General features: G+C 42.0%; 2 protein-coding genes across 4 annotated transcripts; both read left to right on the top strand.

Annotated features, from left to right (window-relative positions):
• The first annotated feature begins 1,787 nt into the window (after positions 1-1,787).
• LOC104919841 (integrin-linked protein kinase) lies at positions 1,788-17,061 on the top strand. The gene is made up of 13 exons (XM_019261845.2): positions 1,788-1,927; positions 4,517-4,806; positions 11,779-11,944; positions 12,934-13,029; positions 13,137-13,233; positions 13,313-13,396; positions 13,610-13,695; positions 13,781-13,890; positions 14,133-14,260; positions 14,465-14,586; positions 14,732-14,831; positions 15,417-15,547; positions 15,651-17,061. Exons 2-13 carry the CDS (start codon positions 4,718-4,720, stop codon positions 15,798-15,800), a joined length of 1,359 nt encoding a protein of 452 aa, XP_019117390.1. The 5' UTR covers positions 1,788-1,927; positions 4,517-4,717; the 3' UTR covers positions 15,801-17,061.
• Positions 17,062-19,959: 2,898 nt separating this feature from the next.
• On the top strand, positions 19,960-27,579 carry apbb1 (amyloid beta (A4) precursor protein-binding, family B, member 1 (Fe65)). 3 transcript variants are annotated; one of them, XM_010731940.3, is made up of 15 exons: positions 19,960-20,116; positions 20,644-21,294; positions 22,180-22,385; positions 22,471-22,530; positions 22,669-22,748; positions 22,842-22,908; positions 23,102-23,248; positions 23,336-23,463; positions 23,922-23,927; positions 24,059-24,173; positions 24,276-24,360; positions 24,456-24,536; positions 24,652-24,767; positions 24,884-25,060; positions 25,171-27,579. In XM_010731940.3, the coding sequence occupies exons 2-15, from the start codon at positions 20,664-20,666 to the stop codon at positions 25,324-25,326; spliced, it is 2,055 nt and encodes a 684-aa protein (XP_010730242.3). In that variant the 5' UTR covers positions 19,960-20,116; positions 20,644-20,663; the 3' UTR covers positions 25,327-27,579. The 3 variants fall into 3 exon arrangements, with proteins under 3 accessions (XP_010730242.3, XP_010730243.3, XP_027136267.1); XM_027280466.1 differs by lacking the exon at positions 19,960-20,116 and adding an exon at positions 20,204-20,407; XM_010731941.3 differs by lacking the exon at positions 23,922-23,927 and having other exon boundaries at positions 25,171-25,326.
• The last annotated feature ends 65 nt before the right edge of the window (positions 27,580-27,644 follow it).

Genomic DNA, 27,644 nt, shown 5'->3' with positions numbered 1-27,644 from the left:
TTTCAGTCTGTTTTCCAGCTGAGGACAGTGGTAGAATGCAAATACATTTAATGCTGAGGTCAAATCTGAGGTACTACTCTTTTTTTATGCCACTTATATTGTACTTTTTACTTCACTACAATTATTTGACATCCTTAGTTACAAGTTACTACTACTACTGCAGAGATTTTGGCATACAAAAAACACCAAGAACTTACAAAAAATGATTACTCAACTGTAAAAGTACAGCTGAAAACAACGATTGACAGAAAATTGTTGTCATTTTTCATTCAGAAACATTTAATCATTCCAGTTTAATAAATGTGATTATTTGTTAATTATTATAATCATTTTTTATTGCGCTTGTCATTGTGTCGCTTGGGTTCTGGGTGATTGTGACAGCTTTTCTCACTGTTTTCTGAATATTACCAAACAAACAAAACAATCAATTATCAGCAGATGAAACCATAATGAAAATAATCACTCTAATCATCTACAAATGTCTGTCAGTGCCTGTGATAGATACACATATGTATCTATATTTATGCACATATATATCTTTTGAATATGTATATAGTTTTTTTTATGTTTCTTATGTTTTATGTTTATGTCTGCAGCTACCTGTCATGTTCCTTGTTAAACTGTATGTCCATACCTGTATGTACAATTGAGAGCACAGTGAACCGGAGTCAAATTCCTCACATGTGTACACACAGCTGGCCAATAAAGCGATTCCGATTCTGATTATTCTCTATCCATTACAACATAGTTACAAAAACATCACCACCTCAACCAACCACAACAGTAACATCCTGTTTATCCACTAATGTATGAGTAACAATAAACTAATGATAGAACATATTAGAAATACTTTATTAATCCCTGAAGGGAAAATTATATAACACAGGGGACATGTTTCTGCATTGAGTACATTACAATTATAGTATTTTTACAGTTGGGGATCTGAATACTTCCTCCACCAGAGGCCTAGGAAGACCGTTTTTATAATAATAATAATAATATTAACACATTTTATATCATAGGCGCCTTCCTGTCACCCAAGGACACCTTACAATAAATGAGAGTAGACAGCAAATAACAGAAACAAACAAAAAGAACCATAAAAGTATATAAAATTACAAGAATACGACATTAAAAAAAGGTTAAAATAGAACAATTTTAAACAGGTGGGTTTTAAGTGTAGACTTGAATTGTGAGAGTGAGTTGATGTTCCTTATGACAGGGGGTAAAGAGTTCCAGAGATAGATAGATAGATAGATAGATAGATAGATAGATAGATAGATAGATAGATAGATAGATAGATAGATAGATAGATAGATAGATAGATAGATAGATAGACTTTATTTATCCCAAGCTGGGAAATTACAGTGCAGCAGCAACATTACACACAGTGACGATAGACAATATAAGAATAAAAATATAAAGAACAAACTATACATAATAAAATATCAAAATAGCAATAGTAAATAAAATATATAGTACAAAAGTATATACAGCAGTTTGGCAGTGTTGATTTGGTGCAAAGTAAGAAAGGAGAAATTTTTTAGCTGTTATTATACAGTGTAACTGTATAATTCAAAATAATGAGGATCAAATCATAGAACATAATCCCATAATACGATATAAACAGTGTGAGGACATGCACATTAAGTGTGACCTGTCTGTGTTGACGCTTTATAAAAACTGTGACCTGAGGCGCTGAATATTTGAGCTTCCTGCAGTCCCGCCTTCCGCCTGTAGGGGGCGGGGGGCGCTGTCTCGCTTCCATTGAGCGGCACGTCACGTCACGTCACGTCACGTACGTACGGCGGCGGCGGCGGCGGCGGAGCAGAGGGTGTGGACGTCCCCCCGCATTCAATCTACACAACGCTGCTAATAACTTCAGCTCTGTGTCACCGCAGCGCACCGCAACAGGCCGACAAACGTGGTAAGTCTACCACCACAGTCACCGCTCTGTTTGACCTGTTTAAAAAACCCGTTAAATTACCGTTTTTTTAAATTATCATTAACGTTTATCTCGGTCAAAATGAGAGCAACGGTCGGCGGCGGCGTCAGTTGGTTAGCCACGGGATGCTAAGCTAACGTGTGGATCTGATTTAATTTAAATGATTTAGTTTGATATAAAAAGCTGAACGATGGTAGCGGCAGGAGAGGGGAAGGCTGACTTTAAATGAGCCGTGTGTAGATAGAGTAGAAAGACAGTGGGCTGCTCAGGGTGAAGTCATTACTGTGACACCACACTGCTGCAATGTTTATGTCAACTACACCCACTGCAGCTCTGTGTGTGTGTGTGTGTGTGTGTGTGTGTGTGTGTGTGTGTGTTATCATCTGCTGTCACCTCGTGCACTTTCAAGAAATATATTCCTTGATTTGACTGTCTGTCAGTCAGTGTCACTTCTGACTGTGACTGGGACTTTCATTCATCTGTTTACAGCCGAAGTCAGTGGTCAGACTGACAAAAACAACACAAGCTACACACAAATGTTCTGTAACAATTTTGTTTTTTTTAGTGTCACAATTATCATAAAACAAAAAAACAAATCTCATCCTAAACATGACTTATTATGAGTAATGCAAAGTCTGGTAACATTTAAGTTTAAAACGTATCACTCTGACTTTAAGAACTTGTTTTTGTTACCGCATCTCCCAAATGGTAAGTTAGATAGTAAGTGATAGCAAGAAAACAAAACTTTATACCTATACAATATCCTATTTTGACACTATATATACATTACATTACATTACATTGCATTTAGCAGACGCTTTTATCCAAAGCGATTTACAGAGGAGGACATAAGCTGAGAAAGGTGTAAAGGAGCACAGAGTAGTTGTTAGTTTTGTTAGTTTTGTTAGGCAGGGAAGCATTCTCGAAACAGAAAGGTTTTTACAAGTTTTTTAAAGGTAGAAAGGGATGTTGCTGTTCTAGTAGCCGTTGGTAGGTCATTCCACCATTTGGGGACGACCACAGCGAAGAGTTTAGAGTGACCTCGCTTTGCGAGAGGCGAGGGTACAACTAGACGGTTTGTATGAGCGGAGTGTAGCGCCCTATACATGTATAAATAACCGTTGAATAAAAGCCAAGTAACAGTGAACTATGCAATATGTAAATCTAAAACCTTATAAAGAATTTAGTGAGACTGTACAGAGAATACACTGATTTGTTTAAAGTGCAGTATGGAAGATTTCACTGATGTATTGCACAAGCCAGTTCGATAGTTACTGGACTTGACTTGGCGTGTCTGATATTTTGAGGGAGGAGTTGTAGAGACTGATGCTCACAGGGAGGAAAGACTTGTTGTGTCTCTCTGTGGAGCATCTTGGTGCCAGCAGTCTCTGGCTGAAGGTGCTCCTGAGTCTAAACTAATTTAAGTTTAAAACGCATCACTCTTGCTCTTGTCTTCAGAAAGTAATATTTTGTGTCACATCTACAGATATCTATCTATCTATCTATCTATCTATCTATCTATCTATCTATCTATCTATCTATCTATCTATCTATCATGATTGTAAGCCAACAAGTCTTTAACAATAGTACAGACTGTGTGAGATATAAACACTGATTCCTCTCCCTGTATAAACTGCTTTTATTTGCATGATAATCAAATCAGGTGATTGATTGATTAATCATTCAGTTTGTAAAATATCATAATTTATGAAGGGTTAATCTTCAGATTGCTTGTTTTGTCCAAAAACTTGATTGAAAAACTTGTTGAAAGATTTTCAGCAGCTTAGTATCACATGAGACAGAAAAACAGGATATCATCAGAACTGGGAAGATGGAAGCAGCTGTTGTGTCACATTTTATTGCATAAATTACTTTAATAATTAAGATGAAATCAAAATATGTGCAGATTAAATGTCTGTAAATCAAATCGTTTTAATCGTTTTCGTTTAACCTTTGAACATTTCTGCACAAACTGTACAGCTCTTTTATTGTGTAGATATATTCTGTATATACTGGAGTACTTCTGTCTTTCTTATATTTTTACTTCATCTTTGTTATACACCGATAACACAAAGACAAATTCCTTGTATGTAAAAACCTAAAGCTATTTCTGGTTCTGATGTTATTAAAATGTTGCTTTCATAATCAAATTAGGTGACTGATTAATCATTTGTTTTATAAAAAATCAGAATCTAAGAAGGCTCAATCATATTTCTTGTGCAGTACATCATCAGACCTGGAAGATGTAAGCAGCTAATGTTTAAAAATTTAATCTGTTATCAAAATATTTGCAGATAAAATAGAAACATTGCTAGTTACAATATTAATAAGTACAGAATTGCCTGACACTGCATTGGAATATGTTTGTGTCTTGGTTTCCAGGGTGCTTTTCACAGTCCAGTGTTGAGTCACAATGCTGTAAACTGCGAACGCACCCAGTATTACTGAAATGGATGAGGTTACTCAGCATTAGCTGTCTTAGTTGCTTGGCTTTGTTTCAATAACAGACTTTTCTGACATACATAATGCGCTAACAGAAGAACCTCCCTCTTTTTCTGTCCCGTTTTTCAGGCGTCGTGTTGACTGCCGCTGAGCCTCTCCTCGCCTGTTTGTGTCCCTCATTGTCCCAAACGAGGAACTGATGCTGGCCAGGACCCTGCTGAACCCCTCGGGCCGCCTCAGTCGTCTGTCCCAGTTTAGTTCTGCATCTACTCCCACGGGTGCACCCTAAGAGAAGAAGGAGAAGAAGAAAAGAAGAATACAGCAGGCAAAATGGATGATATCTTCACGCAGTGCCGGGAAGGCAATGCAGTGGCTGTTCGCTTATGGTTGGATAATACGGAGAATGACCTCAATCAAGGGTGAGCCAAGGTTTATTTCTTTGTTCACTAATCAGATGCAGTTAAAAATAAACTCCACTAAGTTGTTGAATGCATTATCAAAGCAGCATACATCCCTAAGCACGGCCCCAAAGATGTGTTTTAACTTGCCTGGGTAAATAATAATGATATCACTCTCATCACGACGTCAGTCGCTTGTTTTCATTTGAAGCTAAGTATCTTGACTGACTGAAGAATGATTGAAAAGTTTAACAGACTCCAGCTTTAGTATGTTATTAGTTTGTCTCTGCTGTGTCTTCATCCTTCATTCTTATCTGCAGAATTGTTTTCAGTCTGCACGAGACGTGCCACAACATGAATTTGTGATGCGAGATGACATGAATCAGAATCTCGAGGAAATATTATTTACACTGTTGCATTCTCAAGCTCAATTTCTGGCACAGGCTGAAAGCCCGCCTTTTCAGTCCCCAGCGAGATGGTGGCCTGTGATTGAACTCATTTCTCTGTGGGCACATGTTTACGTCCAGGATGCCAGCGAGATCGCTCACAAGCGCGACGCTGGGACAGGAAACCAGCGTGTGATGGCAGAGTTAGTCACTCACAGGAGTGGACGTATTGTACATACAGTGAGTTCTTCAGGCGTCTCTGACATGTTTAATATACAAAATATCTGTGTGATAGTTACAGATCATCAGTCAGCCCTGAGCTGCTTCTGTATCCTCAGCTGACGCTGTACAGAAAAACTTGGCAGATGAGTAGAGATTGGCCACCCTGGAAGCCCCTTTTTTTGGACTTTTCTGTCCCAGATTGAACTACTGGTGTTTGTTTCCAGAGCAAGCAGAAACAGAATAAATGAATCAATTTAATGAGGATGTCTGTTTACCTCCGAGCTGCTCCCTTCTTTTTTTTCATATAGTTTAGTACATTTATGGTAATAAGGTTGAGCACATTAACTAGAACTAGTTGGATTGTGTTTTTATGCTGACAGTGAATGACTGTTGTTGAGTTTTAGAAGTTTCAGAGACACTTGAAAGCCTCATTTTATGTAATTACTGTCACAAAGTTGAACACAAAAGTATTAAACTAGTAATATTTCACCTGAAGAAATGATTCATGTGTTTTCTTTAGGAGGTGTGTCTCTGACAACATCTAGAAGTGAACTAAACTAGTAATCATGTCAATAATAAAGACAGGATATAAAAACAGAGAAATGTTTTGTGGCCTTCTGATACCACAGAGATGTCTGTAGGTTAATTTTAGTACATTTCTGTCACTTCTCTGTCAGTCTTGTGTTTTTCTTGTTTCATATCTTTAGATTAAAAATAACATCATAGAGGGATTTATATCTTTGTATAATATATTACTACAATTTTATAAAATATTCCCAGCTCTTTATATTTACTGTTTGTTGTTGCTCAGTTTCTCCTTTTATTATTTTTTCCTGTTGTGTTTATATTTTCCGGTTGTAGTAGGACAGTATGATTACATCCAGTCAGGGCGGACACATGCATTCCTACATGTGACTGGTCCATTAGCTGATTACATGTCAAGTTCCTTTTTCCGGATGATGGATCTCACCCAGTGGGTGAAACACATTTATTCTTCTACGGAAGTTGCCTGTATCTCAGTGAACCCTCTGTATCTCCGTATATATCAGAGTATGTCTTCTGTCCTCCTTGATGATTTACACATTGATGTTTACACTGATGTAACGCCCAGACTAAGAGTAGTAGTGGAATGCTGAATCTCCTTACAAGGAGGAACACACAGGCCTCGGGGGAGCCGTTTACCACCTACCAAAACTGGGAGAGAGGGGGGAGGAGAGTATTGTAGTGGGGCAGGACTGGGAGAGTTATGTGTGACGAGACAGAGAATCTTTGTGCGTCTCGAAAGAGAAATTCATAGTAAGCCATCGCAGAGCGCCATCCCCTCCTCCTCCTCCTCCGCTGGGGGACGAATACTCTTCCGGTATTCGTCTCCCAGCGGTATTAGATAGCTCCGCTCGTTTCCCCTCCACATTTCCTCCAAGTTCACCAGAGTTAATTGCAAAAGTTTAAAACAAATTCTCCTGAGTGGTTTTCTCTGAATATGTGGAGGTGGAGCATAATGTTAGCACGGAGGATAACTTCAGGAGTATTTAGTTTTTAAATTGAAGTCGTATGTTGATCGATTAGTCCAGGGCTGCAGCAGACATTTTCTTAAAGAACTAATGAATCATTTTGAATCTGATATGTCAGATAATAATAGGAAAATATCAGTTCTACTTTCCCCGAGCCCAAGGCAATTTCTTCCGACTCTGGACATTAAGCTGAAACCGTTCTTTGTAAAAAGGATTGAACAAAATTGTTGCAGATTAATTTTTGGAGTAATTTATTGGTTAATGGACTATTCATCTGCACCTCTAAAATGTGCAGAGCTGCTGTTTTTGCTTAGATCATAACAAACTGACTGCAGTGTCTACGGTCACATACGAGCGACCATCGTCTGCTGAGCTGAAATGTGCAGGATGTGCTGCACACAGAAGTTTGCTGTTTTGTAGTCCACTTTAAAGGTCAACTCCACACACATATATTTGATGTTGGTTGAGGCTTCAGCAGTCGAAGTTCACCAGTGTTGAACTCCACGTGCAGAGATGTGAATCAGGAAGGATTTATTCAACAGGAAGCAAATATTCATGCGTTGATATCACATATACGTGACCCTCGCCTTAGACCGTTGTTTGAAAATGGTGTTTATTATACATTTAAGGATTACGAGGCCCTGTGCTGACCTCCACTCCTCCCAGCGCCTCATTTGTGTTGCTGCTCTCAAACTGAGCTCACTGCTCTCGTGCTTTCTTTGAATGTGTGATCTTGGTGGTTTTGATGGTTATCTGTATGACGCCTCTTCAAAACGTCCATCCTGATGAAGTGGAATAACTCTCTTTTTGAGCTCGTCACTCATGATTGTTACAGACAGCACAGAGTTTACCACGCTGTTAGGGTTGAGGCTCCTTGTTTTTCATTTTATATATAACCTCTGTGGTGGGGGAAGCAGTACGAGCCTGCTGCTCTGCGATGGTTTCTGTTGCGAGCAGAAAGCGCTGAGGCTTGTTGGAGCAGGTACGAATGATTTGAGAAGAAGCAGTGTTAGCAATTTCTGTGAACGAGCCAACACAAATCATGAACATTAACACAATCTGACACTCATCAACTGGTATGAACAGAGAAGGAATGTTAATGAGCCGAGACAGTGGCCACATAGTTGGTAACTTCTCACCAGCAGTGACAGTCTGCACACTTCTAAACTCTCTGGAAACTTTCACTTGTTCGGCGTTGGTGTGAATCTGTTCTTCCCTCGTCTGAGGTCTTGTTATATGACCTGGTGGGGATGTTGGGGCAGAGACGTACAGGGTGCAGACAGGGACTCTTCCTCGAGCTTTTCCGCCTGCCAAACTGAGCACTGCTGGCAGGTGGAAGTGCCTGAAATAAATTACCGCAGTCAGTGTGGAGGGGGTGAGCGGGAGAAAAGGCTGGCACTCGAGTGCCTTTGGGTTGTGGGGATGAAGCGAGCTTACAGGGAAAAATCTATCCTATAAAAAGGAGCCCCGAATAGAAATACACCCAGAAACCAGAGGCCTGACACTCACTCGAGCTGTTAGTACATTTTCAGCAAGTTTGATCATCAGTCAGTTACCAAATAACTATTTGTGTCAGTACACACAGAGTTCCTGATGTGTTTCAGTCCAGATTATATTTTTAATACCAACAACAGGCCAATATTTTTTTATTTAAAAGCTGCAGTGTGATGAATTTAGTGTCTTCAAGCAGTGTAGTTGCTGATTGCAACCCCCTCACGTCTCCTTCCTAATGTGATAAGAGAAACTACAGTAGCTGCAAAGAAATATGGCGGTACAGCATAGTGCCTGTAGATCTAAAAAAATAATATTTCTTATTTTCAGGTCATTACACACTGATGAAAACATACATATGTATGTCATATTGCATGCCTGTCCCCTGACATACTGGATCTTTTAACAAGTCTTTATTTTGATAGAAGTCCTCAGAAAATTAAACCTGAAGACTAAATAAGTAAATCTTCAGTCAGAGCGTGCATGCAAACAAAATGTGATTTGATTTTTAAATTCTGTTTTATTTTTCACTAGTTTGCTTCTTATTTTCTGGTTTAACTAAAACAGATTATACAGTTAGAGTTTGATTATTATATTACATCCTTTGTTGGACTGTTGCTCTGAAAATATCTGAAAAAACAAGGAGCATCTTCTTTTTGCAATGCTGCAACTAATGAATCATTTTCATCAGTTAATGTGATCAAATGTCTTTAAATGTGTGAAACTCAGAGACAGTCAGTGTGTTAAATCTTCCCATTGGAGAAATTTGAACTGTACAATGACTCAAATAACACAGATTAATTTTAACTCTGATAATATTTTGAATGTTTCTGCTCTAGTTATTTGCAGACAGTGACTCTGACATCACAACGATGGTATTTCATTCATCCACTCTTGCTTTTAAGGGATAAACTTCATACCTCTGCTTCCTCCCCAAACAGACTTGATCTTAACACAGAAAACTAATAAAATCATAGAGTGAGTCTTTGGGGAGTTTGCCTCTCATAAAACTTCGGCTAATTAGCTCGTAGGATTTGGCCTTTTGGTCTTGGAGGAAATTGCACGCAGAGCAGATCTGCTGTGAGTGCCGCAGGTCGCCCAGATGCACAGATAGATGTGTGTTGTGGGACTGAGGGTCTCTGTGGGGCTCTTGATGCTGTTTTGAGCACAGCTCTGCAGGAAGTGTGAATGCAAGCCAGTGAATTGATGGCAGAGAGTTCAGATTCCTGCAGATTCATAATACTCCCTCAGTTCTCTGATCGCATTATTATTCCGTCTGCCTACTCATAATTTCAGAGCAAGTGCATAACTTTATTATCTGGAGGATTGTGCTGCACTCTCGGCACAAACAGTTGAAAAGGAGTGGAATAAATCTTCAATACAGCCCAGCTGTTTTAGCGGGACTCGGAAGGAGGGGGTGGATTTGAATGAGAGGACGAGGGAGGAAACTTTGTATGGGAGAAGGAGGAGGAGGTGACCATGGCCGGGCGGAGAGGGTAGAGAAATAAAGAATGACACCATCGAACAGCAGCTGGAGTGTGTGTGCGTGAGGAAGTCTCCCTGAACCTTATAAGGACCGCAGCCAATGCTCAGCCTCCTCTCCGTCACTCAGCTCTCACCGTGTCTTAATCTCTCACTCTTTTATCTCTTTTTCTCCGAGGACATACGCCATCAGTCAACTCCGCCATGTAATCGAGGCCACTGTCCTACATGTGTCGCTGCCAGTGTCACGGAGACAAAGAGGAGTGACGAGCGCCAGAGGCCGATTAGCTGTCTCAGTCTCACTCGCATCGACTTCCTCTTTGTTGTTAGAGGAAGCTGACAAATTCCTCTTTATGTTGAATCGCCTGAAGCAACTTAATGCTGTTGTTTCAGATGGATACACTCAGTTACCTGTTTATTAGGGCTAGCTACAACCAACTTAGTCTTAATGCAGTGAATTCAATGTTTGTCAGTTTATGTTGACAAGTCTCAGACAGATGTTCAACTTTCCGTCTTTTACAGTGCTGCTGAATTGTGTTGCTTTATATGAAAAGATGTTTCTAACTTTAAGTCTGCCTGTACAGATAGTATAACATTAGAATCGCCTCTCAGTATATTTCATCAGCACTGTAACAGGGCTGTGCAGTTGTGGCCAGAAGGATAGTCACGATTGTTTTGCTCAAGCTTGAGATGTTTTAATCATCACAATTCTTTGATTTTTTAGGGACAAAATATATTTATTGCACGTTCATTCCACGTCTATTTTGTGCTACAACAGCTCTAAGTCTAAATGAAATGATAGCAGAACATTTTGCTGGATAGATACAATGATGTGCTGTATAGTGACGCTGTTAAGGATGTCTGAGTTGAATTGGGACAAGGATGAGGATTGAGTGAGGTAACCTTAGCATTGTTATTCTTCTTCTCACATTCGTCCTCCTGCAGTTTGTGGCATTTTCTCATGTGGTGCAACAAGTTCGATTTCTTCCCCTTGTGGTGTGGACAGAAGGCTCTTCTTGCTTAACACCACTTGTCCTGAATCCCAAATACCTCCAACGACAGATGATGATCTGTTTCGAGGGATTAGCTCGTCGACTTCTGCTCCAGACATTTGGTTTTCGTTCTGTTTGTCCGCTCTTCGTTGTTTATTATTCTTCTATTCTGGACTGCAGCCGCAGCATCCAAGACATTTCTTTGCACAGACTGCTGCCACAGGCTACGTGCACAGCAGCGTAACATCACCACAAAAGTGAAGCCAAAACATCTCCATCACCACCCATGGATGGCTGTTTGTTTGGGAATCGCTTGATTTGATATGCAGCAACATCACAGTCGATTATATTCATTTAATTGTAGCAAGCCAAAATCATGATCACGATTATTTGAATAATCGTGCAGGTCTACTGTTCCTGCCAAAATGTCAAACTAATGTCAGCACCTTTCTCAAACTGTTTCATCACCTTCATGAAGGGAGGATTTATAACAGCACTGTACGTGATAAACTGAGGGGGTTTTAAAGTCTTATCAACATACGTTTGGCCATGACAAACAGCTGATAGAACGGATATATATTTTTTTTATGTTGTCCGCCCAGTTTTCGCTCTGGAATGCACTCTTGTTGTCTTTATTGGAAAAGTGGTATTTTGATTGTCAAAGCAAAACACATGCTCCAAAAAACAGTCCCCGTCTGTGTCTCCTGGCCTCGTGCCAAGTATACCACAGGGTTGTTTGCAGGGAAAAACCTGACGTGTATAGCCGAGGGCCTAAAGCTGCTGGTATACTTTTTTTTTTTTTTTTTTTTTACCGCCTCGAGTCATGCGCTTCCTGCCTATCCTGCAGTCATTCAAAGTTCCTGCTGTGCTGAAGGTTCTCTCTCTCTTTCTCTCCCTCCCTCTTTGTAGAGACGACCATGGCTTCAGCCCTCTCCACTGGGCGTGCAGGGAGGGCCGCTCCAACGTGGTGGACATGCTCATCATGAGAGGGGCTCGCATTAACGTCATGAACCGCGGAGACGACACGCCCCTGCACCTGGCCTCCAGCCACGGACATCGCGAAATTGTGGGAAAGGTAAGGCTCAGTGTAAACACTGTGTCGTGCAGACAAAAGGTTCCTTCCTGGTTCCTTTGGTCATCCAGATTATAAACTACCTCCCTGTCATCAGAACACTGCTGACTCTAAATCTTGCATTGTGCCAGACGTTAAAACACATCCTCCCGAGAAATCAAGTCAAAAACTGATGCCAGACCTGTGAAACTCACACCACACTCTCCATGCATGCACAGCTCTCCCTGGACAAAATGATAATATATCTGTCATGCTTGCTTCATAAACACAGGATATGATGAAACCTGGAATGAAGTCATCTGAACCGCAATTATAAAGACAAAGGTCTTGTTTGTTCTTGCAGCTCCACCATGGGGGTTGCAATTTTTGTATGATTACAAAAACTTGCTTACTTGCACGGTTTATAAGGGTAGATCAAGAAATTTATGATGCGAGGGAGGTGATTTTACTGAAGACCATCTGTTCATTTTTAAAGAGGTTAGACAGCAGGACGAATACATCAGCTGCACACTGAATCTAGTTCGATTCACCAAGATACATTCAAAGAATCGACCATTTAAAGGCACGATCAATAGCTGCAATGCAACCAGCAGAACCGAGATTCATCAATGCATGGTGTGTGTGTCTGCACAAGCAGAGGAGCTGCAGGAATCCACCTCAGCCTAACTGTATGTCCTCTTTGTAATCAGGCCGGCAGTCATATGTGGAGCTCCTTGAGGCCGTGAAATGCAGCAGGTCTGGTCTTTTATCTGAGCGTAACATACTCCATAATATGACTGTGTGGCTTCAGCTCCAGGGTGTCTGTTTTAGAATTGCTGCCAGGCAGCTATTTAATGTTAGGCATGTCTCAATACTTCTGGTATGTGTCGACAGGCAAGGCGAACCTCCACGATTTCTGTTGGCAGCGTTAACATTCGTCCCTGTGTACGGCCCAAACAAGATGTGACCAGCCTTGATTTTCATCTAATCCTTTGTTTCGGCTTCACTTTTAGCTGATCCAGTGCAAAGCAGACACAAACGCAGCCAACGAACACGGGAACACACCACTGCATTATGCCTGCTTCTGGGGCCAAGACCAAGTGGCTGAGGTTAGTCTGCCCCCTGGTGGTGTTAAAGGTGTTTTTATGTGGAGCTCCCATTATGACAAACTCTTAAAATGTCGCTCACATCTCGATCTGTCCTTTTTTCCCCTCAGGACCTCGTGACTAACGGGGCTCAGGTGAGCATCTGCAACAAATATGGGCAGACTCCCCTGGACAAAGGCAAACCTCACCTGCGGGAACTCCTCAGAGGTATCCCGAGCAACAGATTCAAACATGTTTTTGGTTGTTTTTGTGTTCAGTTCTCTCACTTCGACCTCTCCGTTCACAGACAAAGCTGAGAAAATGGGACAGAACTTGACAAAAATCCCCTTCAAGGACACGTTCTGGAAAGGCACCACCAGAACTCGACCCCGTGAGTCCCAGGAACACATAAACTAGTTCATTAGCCGACCAGTTTCCGTTACTTGGTTTGGTCAAAGTGCTGCATGAAAGAGAAAAATGTTCCATGTCGGTTTTAATGCGGTGTTTGAAATTTCCACTTCCTTTCCGTCCGCACGGCGCTCTGCTGAACTGCACAATGTGTCTTTTGTCTCAGCTCTAACTGAAGTTTGTCCTATGTTTGTAGGTAATGGCACTTTGAACAAACATGCAGGTGTTGACTACAAGCAGCTCTCTCTGCTGGCTAAAATAAACGATAATCAGTCTGGAGAGGTACTTCATTTTCATGGTTTCACTCTTATTTTGTCGTGATCAGTTGCATTTCATTCACGTCACTTTCTCTGTGTGTGTTTCTCAGCTGTGGCAAGGGCGCTGGCAAGGAAATGAAATTGTTGTTAAGGTGCTTAAAGTTCGCGACTGGACCACAAGGAAAAGCCGAGACTTCAACGAGGAGTATCCCAAACTCAGGTTATTACTCAGCCCTGACTCTTCCACAGCCTCTCTGTCCTGTGCTGTTGTAGTCACTCATTTGTCTGTTTGCATTGTGTTGAACCAAACTTTATGTATTATTTCTTTTTGGGGGGTTGTTGCATCTCACGTGATCTGTCTGTTTATGTCAAATCCTCTGTGGGTTTGCCTCTTTTTGTCTGTCTGTCTGTCTGTCTCTCTCCCCTTCCTTCCCTCCCTCCCTCCCTCGGGCTACATCCCAGGATATTTTCCCACCCGAATGTCCTACCCATGTTGGGAGCATGTCAGTCTCCTCCCGCCCCTCACCCCATCATCATCACACACTGGATGCCTTATGGCTCCCTCTACAACGTGCTGCATGAAGGCACCAGTGAGTACTTCCACTCTGGTCACAAAGTCCGTACTTGTCACCACTCTTGTGGTGGTTCGCAAGGATTTGTGATTTATTGCACTTACGCCTTTGTCATTATGTTGCCATCACTTTTAGTACAATAGAGTTGTCAGTGTCGCCCTGCTGCGTGGTAAAAGTAAGCGGGTGAAGCTTGTTCTGATTTGTCGCTCGTCCTGCCGTCAGACTTCGTGGTGGATCAGACGCAGGCGGTGAAGTTCGCTCTGGACATTGCTTGTGGAATGGCCTTCTTACACACACTTGAACCCATGATCCCTCGCCACTATCTCAACAGCAAGAGTGTCATGGTAAGAGGAAGTTGTGTTTCCAGCATATATAATCACCCATCAAAGGAAGTGGTGTGACCCAAAATAGACAGAATACCGCAGAGACTGAAGCGATGTCCGTTATACTTTGAAGTGACATCTCAGTCAGTGTTCCTTGTTTTCACAGATAGATGAAGATATGACAGCCAGGATCAGCATGGCAGACGTCAAGTTCTCCTTCCAGTGTCCTGGCAGGATGTACTCGCCCGCATGGGTAGCCCCTGAGGGTAAGCATCACTCATACAGCACATATCCAAAGTGACAGCTGGAGCCACTCAAGCTCGAGCGCGAATGATTGATGCGGGGAACTCTAGACCGTCTCCGAACTAAATGTAATCTGCAGCTGATTTCCCCGTGAGATACGTTGAAATCCGAGCGAGTTGGAAACATAAACTGATTACAAAACATGAAAGTAACCCGGGAACTGCAAACAGCAGCAGCAGCAGCCCACAGAAAAGGTTTTAAGTTGTGTATGAAGCGTAATGGCAGAGAGTGCGTGGGATAATGGAGATTTGTTGCAGCCAGTTGCCATGGAAACAGCTGTATAGTACACTAGTATAGTGTGGGTAGTGCTTTTGATAAGGCACAAACGTACAGATTTGTAACACTCAATGTGATCGAACAGATGGAACGAGCAATTTGATGCAACCGATGTTCAAAAATATGTTACAAATTCTGCATTTTAACCCAGTAGTCACTGTATATTTGCACATCTAAGGTGCAGACCTGTACGTGTTGACTGCAAAAGGTAGAGGCATGCAGTGTGTGGTTCAGTGTGTTTGCTCACGCTCGTCACTCTTTGTGATTTCCAGCCCTGCAGAAGAAGCCTGAAGAGATCAACCGTCGGTCAGCAGACATGTGGAGCTTTGCCATCCTGCTGTGGGAGCTGGTGACCAGAGAGGTGCCGTACGCTGACCTGTCCAACATGGAAATTGGCATGAAGGTTAGCAGAGCTCATTAGATTACAATCAATTGTTGTTATAGCTTTAATGCTTCCAGGAGTGTCTCTGCTACAGCACCAAACATCTGTCTGTTCTGGCTCTCAGGTTGCCTTGGAGGGTTTGCGGCCCACCATCCCTCCCGGCATCTCGCCCCACATTTGCAAGCTCATGAAGATATGCATGAACGAAGACCCAGCAAAGAGGCCTAAATTTGACATGATTGTGCCAATTCTGGAAAAAATGCAGGACAAGTGAAACACTCCTCCTCCGCCCTCGCATACTGAACCGGATCTCTTACCCCAGATGGTGGTGTGGTGCTTACCAGTATTGCCTTAAAATCTGCCGCTGCATTCAAATGCCACTGTAGCTTCTGCTTCTGAGATGAATTCAGCAGCAGTCACTTCTTTTATATTTGTTTTTTTTTTTTCAATGTGATATCAAGTTTTTATTTGTCTCTTCATCTCTGCTCATCTTCTAACCTGTAATCACGTGGACTGAGTACAATCGTCTTCAGTCGTCTGGACTGAATAACCTGTGGAGGTCAGCATGACAGTCTGCTGCGTTGCTTCAGTGGATTTAAGGCCTTATTTTGTATCCAGAGAGGGCTCGCCGTTAAAAAGTCACCTTGTAACTCGAAGCTTGTCTTGTGTGTGTGTGTAGGGGCGGGGGAGCATGTGTGAAACCAAGCATTTAAACAAACTGTGTGAATGAGTGGTGCCAATGAGAGAGTACTTAGCAGTGTTGTACCATTCAGCTTGGCTGTATCGTGATGTGTAGAGCTTCACCTGTCTTAGCATCGGCCCCTGATCTGTATCCTGTACAACCTGCTGACCGTAACGTAAAAACTGGCCATAGAAATGTTTTTGTTGTTTTTTCGTCAGTGCTGATCTTTGAAGTTTGGTGAGGATTTCTTTCAAAGTGCTTTGAAAGATTGCTGATTTCATCTTGTAACTATGTAATTAACTGGATTACTGTAATCGACTTTGTTTTCCTTCATAATCGTTAACGGTTTTATGATTTGAATTCTGTTAGCTGTCCTGCTCAACAAAAAAGTCAGATGTCTAAAAGTCTTTGTGCTTAACTCAAGTGTTATTTTCATGTTGAATACCTGCTGTAACGTGTGTAATCCAACATGTAATACCTTGTAGTGTCAGGAGTGAATAGACTGTAATTTATTCATGGGTATCATCGGTACAGTTATACTTGTTTTCTTGTCGAGCTCCATCAGAAGCTGCTGCCAACACAAGGTGACTGTGATATTGAGGGGTGGTGTTAACATCGTGCAAACTGTCATCGCTTTCTCTTATTTTTTTAATCATTTTGATTCTCTAGATGACTTTTCTGACTTGATGTCAATCTCAAGGGTTGTTTTCTTCTCCCTGCATCATCTCTGTGCCTCCACCAGCTTGCTTGTTTGTGCTGAATCACAGGTTGAAGCCAAAATCAAGAATGACTTATACAAATGTATGTATTTATATATAAGTATATTAAAAAGGACAAATATGGGCAACTTGAACGTGTGAATTTTTTAGTGGGAATGAATTAACATCAATATGAGGCCAAAGGCATAAATGATTTCTGGAAATATAAAAGAATTGTTAGCTGTAACTGGTCCTGCAAATCACTAACGGCAACATTCAATAACAACTGAATCATTTTATTAGGGAGCTCTGTGCGACCTTTAGGCATAAAGGGGTCAGGCATGAATACTTCATTTGAATATTTTCCAGCAGCTAATTTTCTTTAAAAAAAAAACCCAAAAAACTTTTTTCATCATGAAGCTCCTGAACCTTCCGTACAACTCCTTTGGGCTCTCATTAGGGTTGAACTACAGAGTGGACTCTTGTCTGTAGGTCAGGAACTAATTAAGAAACATGACAATATAAAAAAAAAAGTAATTAAAGGCCAAATAAGCAGCAAGATAAATGAACAATCAGACAAAATAAAAAATATTTAAATCAATATTTTGTTTCCTCAGGTTCATGTTATTTGGACAGAATGGCGTATGCAGCTCTAGGTTTGCCAGTTAGCACTTTAATTAAGTGGGGAAAAAAATACTTAATCTGATTTATGCCACCAGCATGTTACAGCTCACAATGTTACATTTCTCCAAACTGGTATGGTAATTAGATCAGCCTGGGCTGAGGATGGTGTACATCTTCTAAATCTGATGGATCAGAGTCTGCTGACTGAAGATCTGAATTGTGTTTTGATTTGTCTGTTTGGGCCTGTTCTAACTGTAAAAGCTGAAACTGATTAAAATGCTGTTCTTGTCTGGCATTTAGCTCATTCTGCTTGTCTGGCCTCCTGCTGCTCCGTATGAGCCTGAAGAACAAGATCAGACAGCTCCAAACCCTCAGCTCCAGTCTCTTCCTCTTCACCTCATTTGCCTCTCTGGGGCAATGCTTGCAGGCTCTACTTTCCTTTCTCCACTTCTTCCTCCATAATAATGAGGAAACAGGGGTTATAGTTGAAGAGTGGGTTTTTAGTTACTCAAAATACAAGCCAGTGATTTAATAACCAGGCCTACAAAAGTGACCAGCAATTTGTAACCATGCTCAGCAGGACAGTGACTAAAAGGGTGCTACCTACCTGACTAAATGGCACATGAGGTAACCAAATAAGGCACACAAGCAAATAAGCAAATACAGGGCAAATGTGACTAAACCTCAGCCACACCTTGCTACACCGGGAAGTGACCTCTCCATCTACCACAGTGACTCAAGAGCAAACACACAAATTCTTACATAACCCCACAGTGTTAAATGTGTTCACCCTATGCAAACAATGAACAGAAAAATGTTGATCACTGTTTCCTAAAGGACAAAATGAACAGAAAAATGTTGATCACTGTTTCCTAAAGGACAAAAATAATCCGTTTACTGTCACAGAGGACTAAAGAATCCAGAAAAACATCATATAAATGATGTTTTGTATACAATTAAAGCACATTATTTTGGTTTTAATTTTTATGTTTTGTATACAATTAAAGCACATTATTTTGGTTTTAATTTTTATGCAACTGCTGTTGATTTGTTCTGTACATGAGGGATCCCTCCTCTGTGGCTCTTCCTGAGGTTTCTTCCACCTTTTTTCCCTGTTAAAAGTTTTTTGTGGGCAAGTTTTTCCTCACTCGAACCGAGGGTCTAAGGAAAGAGGGTGTCACTCCTGTACAGATTGTAAAGCCCTCAGAGGCAAATGTACTTTGTGACTTTGGGCTATACAAATAAAATCTGATTTGATTTGATTCTTAAATTGTGCTTCTTTTTTTTTACCATGTATGTTTTACTTTTACTTTTTCAAATTAGTTTTATTGTTGTAGTTTTATGCTTTTTATTTTTAATTCTTAGTTTTTAATGCAACTGTTGTGTTGCCTGAATAACTGTCTTTATTCTTCTCTGTGAAGCACCCCCTTGCATGAAAGGTACTATATAAATAAAGCTGAGTTTATTATTATGTAAGCTGAAAGTTACAGGTGAATTAAATGTGTTCACTCCATCCAAACAATGAACAGAAAAATGTTGATCACTGTTTCCTAAAGGACAAAAATAATCAGTTTACTGTCACAGAGGACTAAAGAATCCAGAAAAACATCATATTCATGATGTTTTGTTAAAATAAGTTGCACAGTTAAATGAAAGCACGTATTTTGGTTTTAAATTGTGCTTTTTTTTTTTACCATATTTTAATTTTTTTCAATGTTTTATTGTTGTAGTTTTATGCTTTTTTATTTTAATTCTTTTTTTTATGCTTTAACTGTTGTGTTGCCTGAATAACTGTCTTTATTCTGCTCTGTGGAGCACTCTGGGCTGCAGCTCTTGCATGAAAGTTATTATATATAAATAAAAAATAAATATATATAATTATAATATATAAATAAATAATCAATAAATAAAGTTTACAGAGTTTATTATTATTTAAGCTGAAAGTTGAATATGTCCAGAAACAGACACATCAGCTGCTCTCTGTCTCTCTGTCTGTCTCTCTGTCTGTCTGTCTCTGTCTCTCTGTTTCTGTCTCTCTGTCTGTCTGTCTCTGTCTCTCTGTCTGTCTCTCTGTCTGTCTGTCTGTCTCTCTGTCTGTCTGTCTGTCTGTCTGTCTCTCTGTTTCTGTCTGTCTGTCTGTCTGTCTGTCTCTCTGTTTCTGTCTCTCTGTCTGTCTCTGTGTCTGTCTCTCTCTCTCTGTCTCTGTGTCTCTCTGTCTGTCTGTGTCTCTGTGTCTGTGTCTGTCTCTCTGTCTCTGTCTCTCTGTGTCTCTGTCTGTCTGTCTGTCTGTGTCTCTCTCTCTGTGTCTCTCTGTGTCTCTCTGTCTCTCTCTCTGTCTGTCTCTCTGTCTCTGTCTCTCTCTGTGTCTCTCTGTCTCTGTCTCTGTCTGTGTCTGTGTCTCTGTCTCTGAGCGACAGCAGCAGCGGGCTGCGGCCGTGACGTCAGTCCGTGACGCAGTTCGCCCTCCATCACTGACGGAGAAAACAGCACCGACACACACGAAGCCTCCACCGACTCCCGGGAAATATGTAGCTACCCGCTTCTGTCCCGCTTATTAGTGACAGCAGGAGGTTTCAGGTGGAGCAGGTGAGTCTAACTCCGCATCACGAGCGCGATTAAATTATAAAAGCCAAGCGCGAGCTCGCGTCAGTTGGAAACCGTTAGCCACCTTTAGCCGCTAACGTTAGCCGCCTAGCCAAGATGACGGCGGTGATGGCGGACGGAGCCCGTTATTTCCAGACTAATACCGACACGTTTCAGCACGCAGGCTGCGTCTAGACGCGGATTTTAAGATAAACGAAGCTTTAGACTGTAGATTGAGCTCGAGGAAAAAGGGTCGTGTCGGTTAAAATGGGAAGGTGAAGCTGCTTCTGTGAAGTACGTTTCGCATTCGCTGAGGCAGAGCAGTGAAAGTAATAGGAGTGATGGCGAACGCGAAACGTACTTCAGCTAAAATGTTGCTATTTTTATGCTTTACACTCGATTTAACTTTAATATTTTTATTGATATTTACGTTATTAACGCCTCTGAATGTATTATATAGCCAACAGCCTCTGTACTCTTCAAATACTCTTATACTGAAGCTCTAATCCAGTCTCTCTCCTCCATCGCAGCACTTACATGGAAAGTTACCATGGGAGGCCACGATGATGAAGACATGTCGTATGTTGTGAACAAGCAGAAACAGGATGAAGAGCTGAAGAACAAGCTGAACGACAGCAGCCACTGGTGCGAGCAGGAGTCCACCGGCAACAATGCCAAATGGGTCAAAGAAGGCCGGAACCAGCTGCGGAAAGTGGCCGAGAACAACCAGCAGGACCAGGACCACAACTGCAACATCAGCCAGAATGGGAACAAGGAGGACTTCCCACCACGTCAGACCACCACTCAGGAAGAACAGCAGGGGAACGAGGAGCAGAACAAGTCTCCCAAAATAGCAATGACCCCCGGTCTCAGTCAGGAGGAGTCCAAGAACATCCTGAACGAGCCGCTGCTCATCACCGACACACTGGAGTCCACAGAGGAGAAGGATAAAGAGAGAGAAGAGGGCGGCAAAGAGAAGGAGAAGACATCGGAGGACGATGATGATGATGAGGAGACCTCGGGTGGAGGGCCGCAACAACAGGGGAGGGAGGGCGGCGTGGTGGGGAGGAACGCCTGCCTCCTGTTCTCCAACATGAACGGGACGCCCAACGATGAAGAGACCAGCTGGCCCGCTCTGTCTCAGGACAACACGGCCGACAGCTCTCCTAACGGCAACAGAGGTAAACAAGAGTTAGACCACGACATTAAACATGCTGCACCAAACAACACAACATCATAGATGCAGAAGACATGGTGAATACATGCTTTAAAAAGATAATAACACTGTAACGGACCTTTCAAAAGCAGAAATAAGTCTTTATTAGCACTCATAAACGGAGGCAGGTGTATGAACAGTAAAGTTGTGTTAATATCAGATACGCCTTTGCAGGAGCAGCTGTAAGTGCTGACAGATGCTGCACATCTGCGTATGAATAGTCGAGTGTTATAAATGTTTATAAACGGTAAGTTTGTTGGGTTAAAGTTACAAATATAGGCCGGCATGGAAGATCGACTGTACTCTGTGTCTCGTTTCTTTCACATTAAAGACTTTCACGTTGTTTTGGCTTTTAGTATGCAAATAGTTTTTCTAATAATGTATTGATCACAGGCCCTCTGTTTCACCCACACATCTCCAAACTAATCAAGGCTAAGTCTGTAATGTTTTCTAATTAATATGTCATTATTGTATTGATCTGTATCCCACACACTGCACAAAAACTTTTCCCTTTTTTGTAATCAGTATTCAGTAATATTAAAGTAGTGTGTAGAGATGTGTAGTAGTTGAATGTAGCAAAGTATTGTTTAAGTCTGAGGTGAAGCGACACCAGATGCTTTGTCACCTTTTACCTGAGGAAGAAGTGAAGTGGAAGTTCAACAGCCTCGTCTGTATTTCTCATCAGTAAACTGATAACAGGAAAGGTCAAAACACTCAGAGATGAATAGAAACAACAAATATAATGTGGTTATTGATTATTGTTCATAAAGATAGAGCAGCCATTATCCCTTTACGCACATTTTACTGACAGACTTTAATTTGTAGCCGTGTTTCTCCTTCTGCCTTTCAGAGTCCTTCTGGGACTCCAGTGCCTTTGAGACGGACACAGACCTGCCCTCAGGATGGATGAGGGTGCGAGATACGTCAGGCACATACTACTGGCACATCCCAACAGGCACCACCCAGTGGGAGCCTCCTTCACCCCTGGGTAAAGTCGGCGACTCCATGATGTCCTCGACCATGTCCCTGGAGACTACACCCTGTGAGGAGCCCGAGGTGAGATCTAACCTGCATTTTGCTTCGATGGAGGCGACGACACGCGACTGTGTGGAGACTAAATATGTTGTGTTGTATCCGACAGGAATCCTGGGCTCAGCTCTCCAGCACCGATGAAGGAGCCGGTGAAGGCGAACTGTGGAGGGTAAGTCAGAGTAAATACACAGAGATGAGTTATTTTTCTGAGCATATTCTCTCAGCTCATGGTCGAGACGACGTTGTCGTCCAAGTTAACGTCCTCCAGCTAAAATAAGCTGACCAGTTTTCTCGTCTGTATCTTCAGGAGGAGGGAGAGGTCGCATCTGATCAAAGTCTGAAGGAGTTTGAAGGAGCCACTCTACGCTATGCATCCATCAACCTGAAGTACGTGAAGTTCAAACTTTTTTATTAGTTATTATTTAGTATGTTTCTTCTATTTCTGTTGCTCACTCGATTTTTCTCTCTCTGTCATCGCAGTTACAATTGTGCCCAGTCTGAGGAAGAAGAGAAGCTCGCTCCGCTGTGCACAGACTTAGAAACTAAAGTAAGGCAGTGTTTCATGCTGGATTTCTCCAAAATATTCAAATGTAAACTCGTGTGAAGGTCATTGCTCTTGAGATGAAAGACTGAAAACTGTTTAGCTGAAATACACATTTAAATGTTGACACACAGATCAATGTCTGTAGCCAAGCAGGCATCCTGTTTTGTGCTAACGCGCCACATGTTTGTACCGTCAGTGTTTTGCAGTGCGCTCTCTGGGCTGGGTCGAGATGTCCGAGGAGGACATGGCGCCCGGAAAGAGCAGCATCGCCGTCAACAACTGCATCAGGCAGCTGTCTTATCACAAACACAACCTTCATGACACCGCTGGTATCTGGGGAGAGGTGAGCGGATTTTCACTGCACACACTTTGTTTACAGTTCCTGTCATCTCCAGTATCTCATACACTGTGTGCGTGTGTGTCGTGACAGGGTAAGGACATGCTGATGGTCCTGAAGAATGACAACATGAACCTGATCGACCCGCTGGGCCAGACTCTGCTTCATGCTCAGCCGATCGGCAGCATCCGTGTTTGGGGTGTTGGCAGGGACAACGGCAGGTCAGTAACCATAGCGACAATGGGACTACAAATAATTTATTTATGTTAACTTTTTTAATTTGCTTTAAACAAACCACGGTTTAAAGCGGCCGGTTGTATTTGATTCATCAAAATTTTTCTCGCAGTTGGTGCATTATGGTCAATTTAGTTGCAGTCAAAAGTTTGCTCAACTTTTTTATTGATTCACTCGTTTCAGTGTTCTGCTGAGTCTGCATTTAGAGGTTAACTCCTCCTGCAGTCATGATGTTTGGCATTCCTTAAGAAATCTGTCATGACAAGTACTCTGCTGCACTGCTGTGTGTGTGTGTGTGTGTGTGTGTGTGTGTGTGTTTTCTATGGTACACTGCTGCCCTCTGCTGGACAGTTAAGAACCCTGCAGACAAAGATAACCGCCTGCTTCTTGTCTCACTGAACTCTAACAGCCATGTTTTTTTCTTTTCATGCTGCGTCATGAACAGGGAAAGGTATAATTTAAATATTATATGAAGTTTTGTTTCGTGTGTCTGTTTGTGTGTATTTAAGCGTATATTTGTTCAGAGTGTGTCTCACATTGATGCTGTATTAATGACTCGACATGTGACTGATTGACCTGCAGGGACTTCGCCTATGTGGCTCGGGACGACCTGACTCAGGTTCTCAAGTGTCACGTTTTCCGCTGCGACTCACCTGCCAAGAACATCGCCACCAGTTTACATGAGATGTGCTCAAAGGTCAGACACCACTGCATTTAATTTGGCTTCATCATGAATTCACTGCAGCGTCTTGGTTCATGGTCTGCCACGGGTGACATCATTTCGTCTCTTGACTTTTAGATAATGATGAAGAGAAAGGCGAGCAAGCCGGGCGTGAGCAGGCTCAACTCTGACCCGGGTAACCCCGTGGTCATCCCCGTGGAAGGTGAAGCAGAGCAGCTTGAAGACACTTTGAATATCCTCATAATTCAAAATGTGGAAACTGACGTTTCCTCCTTTTTTTTATAATTTTTTTTACAGAGTTTCCTGCTCCCAAAAATGAACTCTTCCAGCACTTCCATGTTTATTACCTTGGCTGTGAGGCTGTGGCAAAACCAGTCGGTGAGAAAACACTTTAAAATATATGAAACTTTCTAAACACGTCATCTGTTTGTGTACTTTTTGTGCCCTCTGCGGCTCTGTTGTTAAAGTTTGATGGATTCTTCTCCTCCTCCAGGTATGGATATAATCAATGATGCACTGGAGGCGGCAGTGAATGGCAAAGATAGAAACGAGTGGACTCCTGTCTCTGTGAATGTCGCACCAGCCACCCTCACGATACTTTCAAAACAGGTAACAGCACACGGCGTGGACTCGGGGAGGGTGACGTCAGATTACGTTGACATAAGTAAAATCAGTCTGATAAATGTAACAAGACGTAACCGTGTCCTCTCTGCCTCTGGCTCCAGAATGAGGCGGTGCTGTCAGAGTGCAGGGTGCGCTTCCTGTCGTTCATGGGCGTGGGGAAGGACGTCCACACCTTCGCTTTCATCATGGCGGAGGGGCCCCGAGATTTCACCTGTCACATGTTCTGGTGCGAGCCCAACGCTGCCAGTCTGAGCGAGGCCGTGCAGGCTGCCTGCATGGTGAGTCACCAACAAACACAGAAGATAGATTTCAGCTCCGTCAAGTTTTAAAGTTAATTTGGCGAAAGTAATCCACCGTTCATGCTGTCTGTGTGTTTTTGTCTCTACAGCTTCGCTACCAGAAATGTTTGGACGCGCGTCCACCCGGCCTCGCCTCCTGCCTGCCCACTCCTCCTGCTGACTCTGTGGCTCGGCGGGTCAAGAAGGGGGTGCAGAGTCTGCTGGGCAGCTTTAAGAGCTACAGGTCAGGCTCTCAATCCCCATGAGCTGGAGTGAAGATGATCCACAGTCCATTAAACACAAGGTCCATCACCACAGCCCCCCTTCAAATCTCACTTTCTCCTCCTCCTCCTCTCATCCTTCTGCCACAGTTTCGCCTTATGACCGTTTCACTTGTCTAGTCACTAGTCTAGTGTGTGGAGTAGTTTTTTGGGGAAAATGCGTCTGAAAAAAACAAAACATTGATTTGATTTTTTTATTTTGGCGTTTTACTTTGTACAACAAGTTTGAACCGCCTGACATCTCTGCGGGATTCTTTCTGTGAGTCTTAACTATTTTTGTGTTTTAACAGAAACAATGCTATGAATGTCGGTTTATGGATGTAATATATATATTTTACATGCAGACACTAGAATTTGCTTGAAAAAAAAAAAGTGGTTGCTAGATTCTCTCACAGAAACGTTTCTCTCCTCCTCCTCCTCGGTGCAGTTCTCATCTCTAACGCTCCTCTCTTTTTTCTACTCTTGAACAAAGGTACTGTAACACAGTCGTCGTCACAGAAACATCACCGCACCCTTCTCTCGCCCTCTCTCCACCTTTTAGGCTGTAATACAAGCGCTCGGTTAAGTGTGCCAAGTAGTTCTGTGTACCCGACCCTCCCGAACACGACGTGTTTTAGTCTTCCAAAGAACTGTATGGTCATCTGTCACGTAGTGAGCAACCACTGATTTGAGTGTAGTGTGTTCCTCATTCATTCTGCATGAACATTTGCAAGTTCAGTGCTAGTGTGCAATAATCAGATGTTCCTGTACGGCGTGGTGACGTGACGGCTGGCTGGATCGGAGCGTGCGAGGCTGACGGGAACAGCGGAGCCATTTTCTCGCGCGATAGAAATAAAAGTAATAAAACTCTACAAACTCTGGGTGTTCACGCAGCCGTTTACCACCAACAGCTACTGAACGGTGAAACTCGCCACGAGCTGCATGTTTTTTGATAGCTTAGAGTTTTTTGCTGCTCGCAGCGGTTTTAGCGCTTAAGACCCCCCATAAATGTATCCTGTAAATTCTTTCTGTGTTTCCGTGCGGTGGGAGGAGGCTGGAGTCGATGTGTTGTCTCGTGTTTCATAGGCATGTCACTCTAGTTAGTGTCAGTGTTTCTCATAAGCTTAGCAGTAGAGAGTTAGACTTCCTGTCGCTTCCTTCAGACTGAAAAAGACCAGAGCGGGTTAATCCACGGTTTGCGTATACGGGAAAACCTCAAGATCATTTCTCCGATGGTTTACACTTTTCTTTTTTCCCCTCTCCAGTTAATGTATTTTTTATTGTTTCCACGCACTACAATGTACAATTTAAGACGGTTAGCTCGGTAGATTTACTTTTTTATAAAGAAAACACTAATTAGCCAAGTCGTGTTTTATCTTTGTGTGTATGTCAGTGATCAATACTGTATGTAGCACAATAGTAATAGTCATCTCTAATACTAAAGATGCAGTTTGTAAGATTTGTTGACCTGCAGGGCGTTTGTTTGTTTGTTTGTTTGTTTGTTTGTTTGGCCACGCTGTCTCCTCGGTCCACGACGTAAAGACGAAAATAAGTCCACAAGATTATTTTAGAGCAAATGTATCAATTAAATAACGAGGAAATTATTGTGCAAGCGAATGTACAGACAAAACAAATACAGCTTATATTTATGAAACGGTGATTTCATGACGTGAGACTTTGTTAAATATTGAAATATAAACCGGTGCACAAAGGTCTCGTTTTCCTGCCATCAGCATCGAATTGTTTTTTTCTTGTTTTTAACTTTCTAGCTTTTGTTTTTGGATATTTTCTTTTAAAAAGCTGAAATCAGAAAAAAGAAGTTTGGTGCTTGTAAAATCTCTAATCCATGTTTGGATTTCAAAGTGAGCACAGAGACGTGTGACAGATTTCCAATTCTAAAGCTGTCATGGAGTCGGTCCTCTCTGTGACGACTGGCCTTCCTCCAACTTTTCTCCGTAGGTTCCTATAGACGTTTTTAACATTTTAGACGTGCTCAAACACTAAAAACTCTTACCAACTGCTTCTTTATACGTGTAAGTTATAACACTAATGAAAGTTAGTTGACTCATGTTACTGCCTTGTCACTCATGTGTCACTTGGAAATATTTCTTTTGCCGTGTCCAGTCGGTGGCAAAAACACTAAAGCCAGACGAGTTAAAGAACATTAGCAGATTAATTTATTTCTGTTCATGTAAATTAGGTGTATAAAATGTATGTATATAAAAGTCACTGCACAATAAATGTGAACATATCATAAAAGCTGTGTGTGTGTTGTGGTCTGTTAATATCTCGGAGATGATCCAAAGGGCAGCTGTGGATCCGTC

The sequence above is a fragment of the Larimichthys crocea genome, chromosome VII (assembly GCF_000972845.2).
Source record: "Larimichthys crocea isolate SSNF chromosome VII, L_crocea_2.0, whole genome shotgun sequence".
Taxonomy (NCBI): Eukaryota; Metazoa; Chordata; class Actinopteri; family Sciaenidae; genus Larimichthys; species Larimichthys crocea.
This window is presented reverse-complemented; position numbering and strand designations above follow the sequence as displayed.

Coding starts and splice junctions, on each gene's coding strand:
- apbb1 (XM_010731940.3), top strand. CDS start 20,664: ATGGGAGGCCACGATGATGAAGACATGTCGTATGTTGTGAACAAGCAG. Junction 23,249..23,335: donor CCGCTGGTATCTGGGGAGAG/GTGAGCGGATTT, acceptor GTGTCGTGACAG/GGTAAGGACATGCTGATGGT. Junction 25,061..25,170: donor CCGTGCAGGCTGCCTGCATG/GTGAGTCACCAA, acceptor TTGTCTCTACAG/CTTCGCTACCAGAAATGTTT.
- LOC104919841 (XM_019261845.2), top strand. CDS start 4,718: ATGGATGATATCTTCACGCAGTGCCGGGAAGGCAATGCAGTGGCTGTT. Junction 11,945..12,933: donor ATCGCGAAATTGTGGGAAAG/GTAAGGCTCAGT, acceptor CTTCACTTTTAG/CTGATCCAGTGCAAAGCAGA. Junction 13,891..14,132: donor GAGGAGTATCCCAAACTCAG/GTTATTACTCAG, acceptor GCTACATCCCAG/GATATTTTCCCACCCGAATG.